This window comes from Cyphellophora europaea (assembly GCF_000365145.1).
Source record: "Cyphellophora europaea CBS 101466 unplaced genomic scaffold supercont1.4, whole genome shotgun sequence".
Taxonomy (NCBI): domain Eukaryota; kingdom Fungi; phylum Ascomycota; class Eurotiomycetes; order Chaetothyriales; family Cyphellophoraceae; genus Cyphellophora; species Cyphellophora europaea.
The window spans coordinates 1,571,082-1,582,978 of record NW_008481810.1 but is presented as its reverse complement, the minus strand read 5'-3'; the positions used below and the strand labels follow the sequence as shown (position 1 = coordinate 1,582,978).

At 53.9% G+C, this 11,897-nt stretch overlaps 5 protein-coding genes across 5 annotated transcripts; 1 reads left to right on the top strand and 4 right to left on the bottom strand.

Annotated features, from left to right (window-relative positions):
* Window positions 1-83: 83 nt before the first annotated feature.
* Window positions 84-716, top strand: HMPREF1541_04829 (uncharacterized protein; the record flags this gene model as incomplete). Its single annotated transcript, XM_008719173.1, has 4 exons — window positions 84-200; window positions 253-319; window positions 470-517; window positions 586-716. 4 exons carry the CDS (start codon window positions 84-86, stop codon window positions 714-716), a joined length of 363 nt encoding a protein of 120 aa, XP_008717395.1.
* Window positions 717-967: 251 nt separating this feature from the next.
* HMPREF1541_04828 (uncharacterized protein) lies at window positions 968-2,128 on the bottom strand (the record flags this gene model as incomplete). The annotated part of the gene is made up of 2 exons (XM_008719172.1): window positions 968-1,848; window positions 2,029-2,128. 2 exons carry the CDS (start codon window positions 2,126-2,128, stop codon window positions 968-970), a joined length of 981 nt encoding a protein of 326 aa, XP_008717394.1.
* A 3,553-nt stretch (window positions 2,129-5,681) lies between these two features.
* HMPREF1541_04827 (uncharacterized protein) lies at window positions 5,682-6,743 on the bottom strand (the record flags this gene model as incomplete). The annotated part of the gene is made up of 1 exon (XM_008719171.1): window positions 5,682-6,743. One exon carries the CDS (start codon window positions 6,741-6,743, stop codon window positions 5,682-5,684), a length of 1,062 nt encoding a protein of 353 aa, XP_008717393.1.
* Window positions 6,744-7,824: 1,081 nt separating this feature from the next.
* HMPREF1541_04826 (homoaconitase, mitochondrial) lies at window positions 7,825-10,224 on the bottom strand (the record flags this gene model as incomplete). Its single annotated transcript, XM_008719170.1, has 1 exon — window positions 7,825-10,224. The coding sequence occupies one exon, from the start codon at window positions 10,222-10,224 to the stop codon at window positions 7,825-7,827; it is 2,400 nt and encodes a 799-aa protein (XP_008717392.1).
* A 410-nt stretch (window positions 10,225-10,634) lies between these two features.
* On the bottom strand, window positions 10,635-11,664 carry HMPREF1541_04825 (uncharacterized protein; the record flags this gene model as incomplete). Its single annotated transcript, XM_008719169.1, has 2 exons — window positions 10,635-11,444; window positions 11,545-11,664. 2 exons carry the CDS (start codon window positions 11,662-11,664, stop codon window positions 10,635-10,637), a joined length of 930 nt encoding a protein of 309 aa, XP_008717391.1.
* Between the last annotated feature and the right edge of the window lie 233 nt (window positions 11,665-11,897).

Genomic DNA, 11,897 nt, shown 5'->3' with positions numbered 1-11,897 from the left:
CTGACTCTGTATCATCGCTCTCTGAAATTTGACGATCTCTCACACGTGTCTATCTGCTGCTGCCGTCGTTGACTGTCAACATCATGCCTCCGAAGAAAGATTCTAGCAAAGGCAAGTCCAAAGGCAAGAATGAAAGTGACACGAATGGCAGTGGCAGTAAGCTAAAAGCCGCCCAATCTATCAATGCCAGGCATATTCTGGTAAGCATGTGCTTGTGTCAGCAGTTCCGTCTGCTAACACGCTGGTCTTCAGTGTGAGAAGCATTCCAAGAAAGAAGAGGCTCTCGCCAAACTACGAGATGGTGTCAAGTTCGATGAAGGTAAGTCTTGAATTTAAGTCGGGCCAGCGAAGTTGAGCAGCTCTCTGTGATCTCTGGAACCTGTCCCCTGGAACATCAGAAAAAAGTTTGTACCTGGCTCTCCCGCTGCTTCACACGATCTTCCATCTGTCCCGATTCGAGTCTGACCAGAAAACTACGAAGTTGCACGCGAGTTCAGCGAAGACAAAGCCAGGCAAGGTAAGTTTTAAGGCAATTGTAACGCCGGCCATCTATCCAAATAAATCGCTTCTAACGCTATCATACAGGAGGTGCTTTAGGCTGGAAGACACGAGGGAGCCTCCATGGGGAATTTGAAAAGGTTGCATATGAGCTGCAACCGAGCACCACCAACAGTCCTCAATGGGCCGAGGTAAAAACTAGCCATGGATACCAGTGAGTTCTCCGCAAAAATGGAAATCAGACCAGAGACAAGACTGTAGCTGCGCCGCCATACTCGCCTCTGGTTTATACCCCGATGTAAATTTACTGACCTCCCGAATAGCATCATCATGGTTGAGGGGCGGAAATGAATGCAAGTCGACCTAAGAACACGGCAAGCAGTGAGTGGATGTTCTTAAGTGTCGTGTACGGGCACAAGCGACTGTGGTGCGGCCAGTGAGGTGGCATCGCGTATTGAAGACGTCCCACTTATCCATGAATCAACGGCGACGCCATACTGACGTCGGCGAGGACGTCCAATGCCATGTGTTCGGTCAAATGTTTTCTCTTTCTTGGTGATAGATCGCCGGGGGACTGTCCAGGAGGTGCAAAGCTTGGGCTCCGTCGTGTAGTTGTTGCATCCGGATCAGACTGAGCGTATCCTGGCGGGCTATATCGGTCTTTGAATGACATATAGGGTGGCGGGGGTGGTCCAGTTGATGGAGCGGCCGGTGCAACGCCTGTGCCATGATTCTTGCCAAGCCGTTCCGCCAAATCAAGGGCAAGAAAGCCGCTGGAGCGGGCTTCTTCTGGACGATGTTGTACGGCGCGGACAGGTGGGGTTGGATGAAGGCGTGAGCGTGCCGTCATCTCGACCAAGTTCAAGATACCACTTGATCGAGCCTCTTCGCGTTCTGGGGCCAACGGCATGAGATTGCTGCTAGGAGATAAGGCGTAGGACGAGTTCGAGTTCACAGACCGTTCATCCGAGATTCGGCGTTCGTCACTGCTGTTTGGGTACATTGGCACATCCTCCTGGACCGGTTGCCGGCTGACGCGGCGTCGCTTGGATCTGGATTGTTCAATCTCATCAACCCGCTTCTCCAAAGTCATGTTGGCGTCATCCACCGCAACCACGCGATCTTTCAACCGAATTTGCTCATCATAGTTGCCTTCAACCCGGTCTTCAACCTCGATCAATTTTCGGCGCATATCTTGTTCGCTGGTATAGAACGGCGCCAGTGCCTCGCGAAGAATTCTAACTTCTCGTTCCCAAAGCGAGCGCTCCCGTTGCAGGGCCGTCTCCCGGATCTCGCGTTCATGGTGTATGGTCTCTTCTAGCCGTTTGATCCTCTCTAGCAATGCATCCCCTGTAGCGACTGTTATACTTTCCCGGGACTTTTCCTGAGGTGTTGGCTGGGCAACATGATAGCAAGCCTGATGGCCACATTCACAGATGTTGCCGGGAGCAGCTCGGTTGTGGTGAAAGTACTGACAAGAACATCGTTGGTTTTGTACAGAGGGGTGTAAGAGAACAAAGTGACACGGACCCGCGGGAGATGCGCGGGAATCGCTAGTCAACCGGAGGGGGCGATGGTGGTCTTGAGCCGCGAAGTTGGAGGGGAGCGGGAGCGCACTGCTGCCGAACATCAGGAATACAATGATGGAGCCGAATTCCTGGTCAACAACTCCTTCGCTAGAGGAGGACTATATTGATGCATGGAAGGCTTCGAGCAGTATCGTAGGCAGACGCCCGACTGTGGCCAGGGGACCAGGTAGGAGCGAGCAAGAATTGGGACAGCAAAATGCGGTGTATGCAGCGATAGGTCAGATATCTGATATCTACATCCGTGTGTTAGCATCCTTATCTCGGGCGGGTGTTGACATGTCGCGGATGACGCACCCTGAGCTGGAAGACGGACAGGTAGCAATGAGCGTGGGAAGCTATCGCATCGCGCTCTTCACCATAGAATTGTCGCAGAAGTGGTACCAAAGGTAGACGTTCATATTGCGGAGAAGGTAGAGAAAGGACGGAGACCTTGAGGGCCACTTTCAAAGTATAGCCAGGACTAAAGGTGGGAGGGATGGAGCCAGATCATAGACGTGATTGAGTGGAAGGAAGGCTGATGGGCGACGAAAAGCGAAAAGTCGTTATCGGGGCGGGACCTAGATGACAGGGATCGGGGGTGGCCAGCGCGTGGGCAATGGCCCGCCCCCGGCAAGTGGATTTACCCGTGGAAGAACAGAAGCATGTGCCCTGACCCCTGGATTGGGGGTAGACTTGGTCGACGGCTGTTGAGCACGGGGGTCGACGGACTAATGGTTTGCTGTGGTATGGACGCACATGTATCGAACCGAAGCCACAACTCAGCTAGTGGCCCTGCAGGTCGAAAATTTTGGTTCTCAGCACCGTCAGCACGATTCAACGGTATGAACCGCGAGCATGTCACGCCAGACGATCGGCCGGAAACGACAAAGGGCCGGCGGTGTTGATATGGCTGAGGCAAGCTCAGAGCATGTTGTGCGACGTGATACGGAGGAGATAGGGACAAAGCAGCCCTGACCAACAGCTGTTGACTTGCTGCATGGTAACGGGCCAATCCCCTGGCATGAATTGCTACCAACACTCGGTTCCCAGCAGTTGGACCTCAATCGCCAACCATCAGCGACTCGAGATATTAAAAAGGGGTCGGTGAGCAAACGAGGCGATATCTACTATCATCCACAGAGCAGGGACTGGCCTGGAATTCTTTTATTTGCGCATGTGCCGACAGAAGCTTGTTCTCACCCGCAGGCTGCTGAATCTATCTACATAGGCCTTGTGCAGGCTACGAACTTACTGCATCTCGCTTGGCAAGACGCGAACAGCTTGAAGTACTGGTGGGTCAAGTCCTTGCGAACATCGGAGACAAGGGTCCTGATGATGGTACAGAAGTACACCATTTGTCCAAAGATCATCGCCGATGCATTTTGGTGCATGGGATTCATGTGCAGTTTCGCAGGCACCAACTGTTTAAGTGCTCGTGCCTGTGTCTGGAATGTTCCGGCAATTGAAGCTGGAACTTGCCTCTTGCACGGAGCAGCGATACCGGCCGCGGCGAGGCCGTGATACTCGGGTAATAAGGGTAGTACACAGTAGAGATGGGGATTTGGCAGGCCCATGTCTTCGAGATTACATAGCTACAAGTGCTGTGCAATACTTCGGTGCATCTCAGCCTCTGTAGCCGTAGCAATGACTGGCTATCACACACCGTCCGTAGAACAAACGCGAAGGAGAAGACTGGCTGCGACGCGGGCTTCTCTTCTGCGTTCGGGATTCTCGGCTCAACTTCTGCTGCGCCTACGACTCCACGATTCTACTGCCTCATGACTTCCTCTGCGATATTCCTGAAACCTCTCTCAAACATCTGGCAATTCTCTCAGCCGCAAACTTTCTATGACCACGACTCTCCAGGTGTCACTCCAGATGCAAATCTGCGCCCCTGTACCCGTCACACAGCCGCACACCCATTGAACTCGTGTCCAGACTCGGCGGTTCTAGGCGGACTTGGAAGGCCACGCGGGGGCGTCGTGGCGCAGCACTTGTTGTCTGCCATTCTTCACTTTAACTGCACATCTGCCATTTCTTTCCTTCTTCGCTTCATCGTCGTCGCATACCATCGCTCTGTTGTCGCGCGCGCCAGCCTTTGCTCTGCGAACACTCTAAGATCCTCTCACTGCACCTTAACAACTCCCGCGCTCATCCATTTGGAAACTCCGACTTGCAAATGGCTGACCAGTACAATGCCCCAAGCGGGCCTCCACCTGGGAAAGACGCTCCCCCGCCGAGCTACCCTCAACCGCCCCCCGAGGTTCACCACGATGCTGGCCCCTACTATCCACCAAACTCAAGTGCCTCGCCCGGTCCTGGCCCTGTACAACAAGTTGGTGCCTACCCACCTGCGCAAAACCCATACGGGCAGTACCCCAACCAGCCTACAGAATATTACGGACAGCCTCAAGGATCCTACGACCAAAGTCGCGGATGGGGTGGACAGCCCAATTACGGCCCTCCGCAAGGGCCTGGCTATGGACCGCCCCAAGGCGGCATGTACTACGGTCCTCCTCAAGGAGGATATCCTCAAGGCTACTATCCTCCGGACGACCGACGTGGTGGCAGTGGAGCAGGAGCAGGTATCTGCGCGGGTATAATGGGTGCACTAGCCTGCTGCTGCTGTTTGGACATTCTGTTCTAGTGAACTATTTGAGACACCAGGGAAGGGCTCATTGACGGATTGAGGCCAGATATTGTGATATTACCGCGGCGTCCATGCATGAGGCATATTGCGATTATGGGTTTGCGAAATCGTTTGGACCGAGTCTTGGAGCCAGGCCCTATTCTCGACATGTGGCGATTCGGCCAGCACGTGTTGTCAGTGCTGAGTGGGCGGAGATTGTTTGGTGAAGTTATGAAAATCCTAGTAATTGCAACCACCGTCTACTCGTTCGTTGCTCAAGTTGCCATGAAGACCTCCCACCATGTGATGCCACGGAATGTATGAGTCCCACTTAGCATCCATAAATATAGCCGAGTCAACGGCCGCCTTGCATTCGGGGGCCAATACTCCGTACGCTTAGCGGTCAATACGCCTGTCATACTAAGTGGCCGAACACATGCTTACGACGTTTGCGCCCAGAGGAGTCACAGAGCAAGACAGGCTCACGACTTCGGCGAGTCATCTCACCTCACTTCACGGTTCTAGCGCAGGGAAGTCGTCGACACGCCAAGACCAAATCCAACGTCCATCGGACGGACAGTCTTGGTCCTAGATCGATTGCGGAGGACAAGCCGGAGATCTCCTGGAGAGAGATAGGCCAGGAACGACCGCTGGCTGTGAAATACATGCAAGGGATATACCCAAGGAGGGAGGTGGTTGTAGAGGTGCTTGTCACCATTGCTTCTATGTTTCTATAGTCATCATCGCTGCGTTTCGTTCGTGTGTTTCTTTCCAAAGACAGGGTATCAATACCAAAAGAAGAATCGTAACAATGAAAGGAACCAAGCAGACACCTTCCCCCTCGTCAACACCGTCCACCACCCATAGAATCCCCACAAGCCCTAGCATGTCGACGCAGACAATGGTGCTAGGTTGTTGCAACAAAAGTCGCTCAGAAACCTTCCAGAAATCGCGAAAGAAAGTACGTCTTGGCCAGCCATCCAGCCTTACGATGAGACCTGGAAGCTCACCTCCCGTCCACCAAACGTCATCTGCCCCGTATACATCCCCCTGACCAAAGGACCCTGGGTACCGCCAACGTCCGCCCTCGCAGGCGACGCACTCTGGCCCAAGATGCCGTGAAAGCTGACCAAGTTGCCGCCGGCCATGATGTCGAGGCCACCGGGGCCGTAGACGTCAGGCCCATCGCCCGTCACCAGCAACGGACGCGCAGCCTTGGTGTAGGGTCCACCGACGGACGTGGCGGTGGCGTACGAGGTAGCATACTGCGGCGAAGAAAAGCAGTTGCTAGCGAAGAAAAGAAAGTAAATACCCTCGTCAGATCGGTGCAGCGAGGGCGCCTCGACGAGCGGGCCGTCTGCCTCGTCACGATCCAGAATCTGTGTAGGACCGCCGATGAGCGTCACGCCGTCTTGATCGACTTCCTGCAACATGATGGGCGTGTTTTGGAAAGGGGCGATGCCGTTGTTGCAGTTGCCGCCGTTGCCATTTGCGTTGCCATCGAGCTTGTAGGCAATGTAGCGTTTGCCGTCGCTGTCCTGGAACCCATCCGGATCGATAGCGCCCCCTGTGGAAGGGCCATCGGGGCAGATGAGTGGCTGATCTTGAGGGGCGAAGGGGCCCGTAGGGTCCTCGCTCGTGGCAACGCCGATGCAGTGGTATTGGCCGTTGCTGGCCTTTGTGGCGGCGGCGTAGTACAGCACAAATCCAGAGTCAGTACGGATAACATCAGGGGCCCAGATTTGGCCGTCGGTTTCCCATGGTCCGAGGCTCGGTAGGGCATCATGACCAGTCATGACGGACCAGGAAGCGTTGTCTTGAGAAGACGCCATGGGAATGTGCACACCCGCAGAGTTCGTCGAGTAAGCGTATGAAGTACCAGCATCGTAGATGACTGCGGGATCAGGGAAGTTGCCGCCGACTACAGGACCTATCACTGAGCCATAGAACCCTGCCGAGTCTTGTGATTCGACAGCCGGCTCTGGTGATCTCGACTTGATCTGTGAGGCCGCCGAAGCGGCCAAAAGATAGGTGGGTATCGCAACCATGATTGGTAAGTAAAGAACTATAAGGCAAGGAAGCTGTATATAGTGACAGTAACTATAATCAGAAACCGAAAGGAATTGAAACGTCCGACAAAGAGTGTATGAAGAATGCGTGCGCCTGCTAGGCGAGTGAACGGAAGGCTTCTGAATCTACCCATAGTAGCAGCCATTCGTGTTGGAATATATACCTTGGGGAACTGCTTAGGGGCTCTAAGGATACACTGCCGCTGAGCCGTACGACCCCATAATAGGTGTCAGGTCGTCTTCATGCAGCCAGCGAAGGCAGTGAGAAGCCAAAGGGAGTCGTGAACAGGTGGGTTTGGGCGCGCCTCGACCCAGCCCCTGCCAGAAAAGGATCCATATGTTGCCTGACAAGACTGAGGCAAAAAGAGTCAGCCCTGAATTGACATGAAACGGTCTAACGTTGTCAGAGGAGTATACCTGCCCGTGGGCTTATCAGTGTACGTGGTGCCAATAGCGACAAGAAAAGGGTCCTTTTAATAGATAATTTCGCCAAGATCTGAGTCCTATTGGCCAATGTACTGGTCGCCCAAACACCTCAGCCACAGGTCGAGGCCCCCAAAATTCTTCCAGGCAGTGTTTCAGTCGTACCTGGCATGCCTCATGCAGGAGACGAGGCACAGTCTGCATATTCGGCAATTATCGCTTTCACCTGATCTGAGTGAAGCGGCTTCTCGGAAAGAGCCTCCGCCAGCTATGTCCCCACCAAATCCCACCCTCTACCACTCACAACAGGATCCTCCTTCTTCCACCGCCCCTGGTGCATTCTGTTCCAGGCTCTGCCGAGTATTGCCAATGAATTGTTCGCCTCTCAATGTATAGAGCTTGTGCAAGTAGCATCCGACTCATTAGCTGCAAAGCGCCCACGTGTCGGACCAGGTTCTGCTGTGATGGTTGAATTGGCACTAGAACACCTGATCCACGACCTCGGCTTCCATATTTATTCTTGCACCAACCAAGCAGCCCTGCTGTGGATGGTCAGGCCCTGCTCGTGGTCCAGAGTCCAGCGGCACTTAGAAGTCGGCTTGTGCCTGCATCTGCGCAGAGCCCATAGGCCTCAGGCTCACTTCCCAGAAATCTCGTTTTGCACCCACTTTTCAAGTCCTCCCTTGGCAATGATCTCTTGAACGTTGGGAGGCAGCTCGCCCACTGTCTCGGTCCAGGTATTTCCATCACCTTCTGTGACTTGAATTTGGCTCTTCTTCACATCCCAAACTAGCTTCCAGCCGGTCCGTCTAGTCAAGAGTTTCTCTCTGACATCCGTAGCACCGGTAGGAGGCGAATCTAGACTTTCTCTGTTCTCGGCAGGCTCTGTAACCGCCTCTTCCTGCGACTGTGCAGCCTTCTCAGAAAATGTCGTTCTCAGCCGTTGGATGAGCTTCGGAACTTCCAAGCCCATCAACGCGTTGTTGATGCTGTTTCGTGAGAAAATATTGCCAAAGCTGCCCGCCACAACAAGAGGGATCTTCTTCGCCAGGATGGCAGTGGCAGCCTGCTCTCGCGAACTACCACAGCCGAAGTTGAAGCCAGATACCAAAATGTCACCTGGCTTCGCGAGGCTGGAAAACCCAGGATCGTAGTTCTCCATGCATACCTTAGCCATTTTCTCGGAGGTTACACCGTCTTGGTAGGTGTACTTGCCAGGATATATGCCATCCGTGTTGATGTTGTCAGCGTCGCAGAACACAATCTCGCCTTCTACGCGTTCAGGAAAGCCAGGGTAGACTTCCGTAGCGCCGGTAGGTGCATCGGCAGAGGACTGCTCAGTAGGTTGGGCGCCGCTGAACTTTTGTTCAGCTGTCTCAATCATATCATCGAGCTGACCGATGATCTTGTCCAACGCTTCGGAAGCGGTAATCAAGCGTTCTTCCTCGGGAATTCCATCACCCTCTCCCCGAACAACGCCAGACCAGCCCTCGGGCTTGTCATACCAGCCAGGACCGCTGATCTTGCCGCTCAATGCAGAAGCCGCAACGACTTCAGGGCTGGCAAGATATGCCTTAGCATCGGTGCTACCCATACGACCTTTAAAGTTTCGGTTGGTGGCACTGATACCGACTTCGCCAGGCTCAAGGAGGCCGGTACCGAGACCGATGCAAGGTCCGCAACCTGCCGGCAGCGGCTCTGCGCCGGCTTCGATAAGGGCTTGCCAGTCGCCTGCCTCTTCAGCAATTTGCTGCTCCGGTACCGAGGCAGCAGCAATGTAGAATTTGACGCCATCTGCGATCCTGGGAATTTGGCCGCCATTCTTCTCTGCTGCTTCCTTGAAGACTTGTGCAGCAGCGTTAAGATCAGATGCTCTGGAGTTCGTGCAGGAGACCAAGTAAGCCTTGTTGACGGGGATGTCCTGGGCTTCAAGTTCATTCAGAGGTGTTGCAACCTTGACAGAATTTGGACCAGAAACATAAGGGGACAGCGTGCTGAGATCAAGGTGTAGAGTCTTAGCATATGCAGCACCAGGGTCCGCGCGGAGAGGTTGTGAGAATAGCTCATCTAGCCGCTGATGCATAAACCTTGTGCTTCCAGTGGTCCCAGTTGCTTCGTCGACAGCCGCCATGGTAGCTTTCGATCGTAACCATCCCTGCAGCATCGAATCCACCGGAAACAGCCCCGACAAGGCTCCCCACTCCGTCGTCATATTCGCAATAGTCAAACGCGCATCGATCGGCAGACTTCTCATGGTTTCTTCGGACCCCACGAATTCGATAGCATGATTCAGCACGTCGTCCTTGTCGAACAGCCCGCAAAGCGCCACGATCACATCTTTGCCCGTCACGCCTTTGGGTAGCACTCCCGTGAACGACACTTTCGCCATTGGAGGTATCTGCCACCAAGTCCTCCCCGTTGCCCAAATGCTCGCCGCATCTGTCCGCACCACTGGCGTTCCCAAGCACCCGATGCCACCATACATGTTCGTATGACTGTCACTGGCAACCACCAACGTCCCAGGCCACGCATAGCCCTCTTCCACCATGATCTGGTGTCCAATTCCCCGGCCAGCTGGATAGAAATCTGACCCCTGCTTTTTTGCAAACTCCTCGATTTGCCTGTATTTGGTCAAGTTTTTCTCAGTCTTGTTCTGCACATCGTGATCCAGTGTCATAACAACCTGCTTAGGATCATTGAGCTTCGTTGCGCCGATGGACATGAACTTGAGCGCAACAGGCCACGAATTGTCGTGTGTCATGCAATGGTGCGGCGAGATGGTCACATAGTCGCCCGCTTTGACCAGCTTGCCTTCCGACAGACCGACTGCGTACTTTTGCACGATCTTCTCGGTGAGAGTCTGCGGTATTCGAGGGGAGGTCTTGAGGGAGGAAAGTATAGCGGATGTCGAGGGATCCTGGAGCTGGGAGTGAAAAGCTTGCTGCCAGCGCCATGACGTGGTTGCAAACGTTCGCGCTCGGGGGTTGAGAACATTCTGCTGTGCGCTGGCGGACCAGAGGCGCGCTCGAGGAAGCATTGCGATTGATGTGTTCAGGACGGGCCGCTGTGCAGCCTGCATAAGATACTCGAGGAAGATAGTGGAGCTTGAATGACTTGATCACATAGCAAACACCAGTATGTCTCTCCGACCAGCTCACTTCTAGAACTACGACCCTCTCGGAGTGTTTTAGGAAGCATTCACCTCCAGAACGGACGCTTGCGACACTTTTTTGGTTGCGGCATCGGCCGGAGAAACCACGGCGGATTCAAATTACGTGCAGTATGATTGGCTCAATGCTCATCTCAGGAGAGCGGGCGCCGTCGAGCTCACAGCTCACTGCAAACGACTGTTCTGAACTCCGCTGTAGGTCAGTCAACGAGCACCGGCAAAGGCATCGAGGGTGCATCAATACTAGTACGAATAGTATTCATTGCCATGGGCTGTTATCAATACGTCTTGACTGGTTCTTTCTTGCGATAGGCATCCTCAAGCGTTTCCCCCAAACAGTCGGCTACTGTAACAGCTCTCAAGTTCTTGTCTTTGATCCGAGCCAGAATGTGCCTGGTGAGTGGGATGGCAGACATTGGGACCGTATCATGCTGAATCAAGAGTGCACGGCCGTCAGAGCCTGCTGCTTCAAGACCCGAGTCCACAGCTTCCTTCATGGCATCGAGATCTTTCGGCTTCTCGGTGTCCGTACTGTCCACACTCCACTGAATCACCTTGTAGCCAAGCTCTTTCATGTCACGTAGGCAGTCCTTGCCGCACTTGATATAGGGGGCTCTCATGTAAGTGGGGTATTTCCCGATGATATTGGCAAGAGCACGCTCATTCTTGTGCATCTCGACGTGACGTTGTTCCGCTGTCATCTTGTCGAGATCTGGATGAGACCAGGTATGAGATGCGATTTGGTGACCCTCCGCCTCCATGCGCTTGATGTCTTCCTTCCATTGGTCTTTCACGTCGATCTCTCCTTTTCCGTTGTTGATACCGGTAACGAAAAAGGTCGCGTTCGCCCCCGCCTCTTTGAGGATGTTCAGGATATGGTGGGTATTCGCTGAGGGACCGTCATCGTATGTGATGGCCACGGTACCGGGCGTTCTGCACCGTACGACCGGAATGCCGTAGTATACCTTTCCAACCATGGGTCGTTTGTCGTCGGCAGTGGATGGCCCCTTTGGCACCGCGTCAGAATCACAGCGGCCAAACTTTCGAAGACAATTCTGAGGGACCATGCAAAAGTCTTTAGTGGTACCCTACCCAGGATCAGCGACCATACTGCGAGACTTCGAGGGAAACGCCAGCCCCGGGGAACTCGCTGTCCGATTGCGTGTGGAGTAAGGCTGTTGTGCTTACACAGTAGCCGGCAGGCGAGCAGCACTTGTTGCCAGAGCATTTGTGGTCTTCGTGGTCCGGACCGCATCTCTCTTCGGTCGGAGCGGTCAAAGAGAGCTCCACAAAGGCCAGGACGGTCATGATAACGAGAGAAATCTTCATATCCAAGCTGAAGTAAGGAATGGTGGGCCAGAAGAAGACCTGACAATGATTTGGTATCGATGTTGGCGCATGTAATTGAAAGAATGCTGACGAGACCAAGCGGCGAAATCAACAGAGAGTTTTTGAGTGGCAGGAGACGCGACAGCAGAGCAATGAGAGTGCCGCCCTGTCAATTGTGAAGGTTGCGCCTGCTCCAGCATTATGTGTCAATT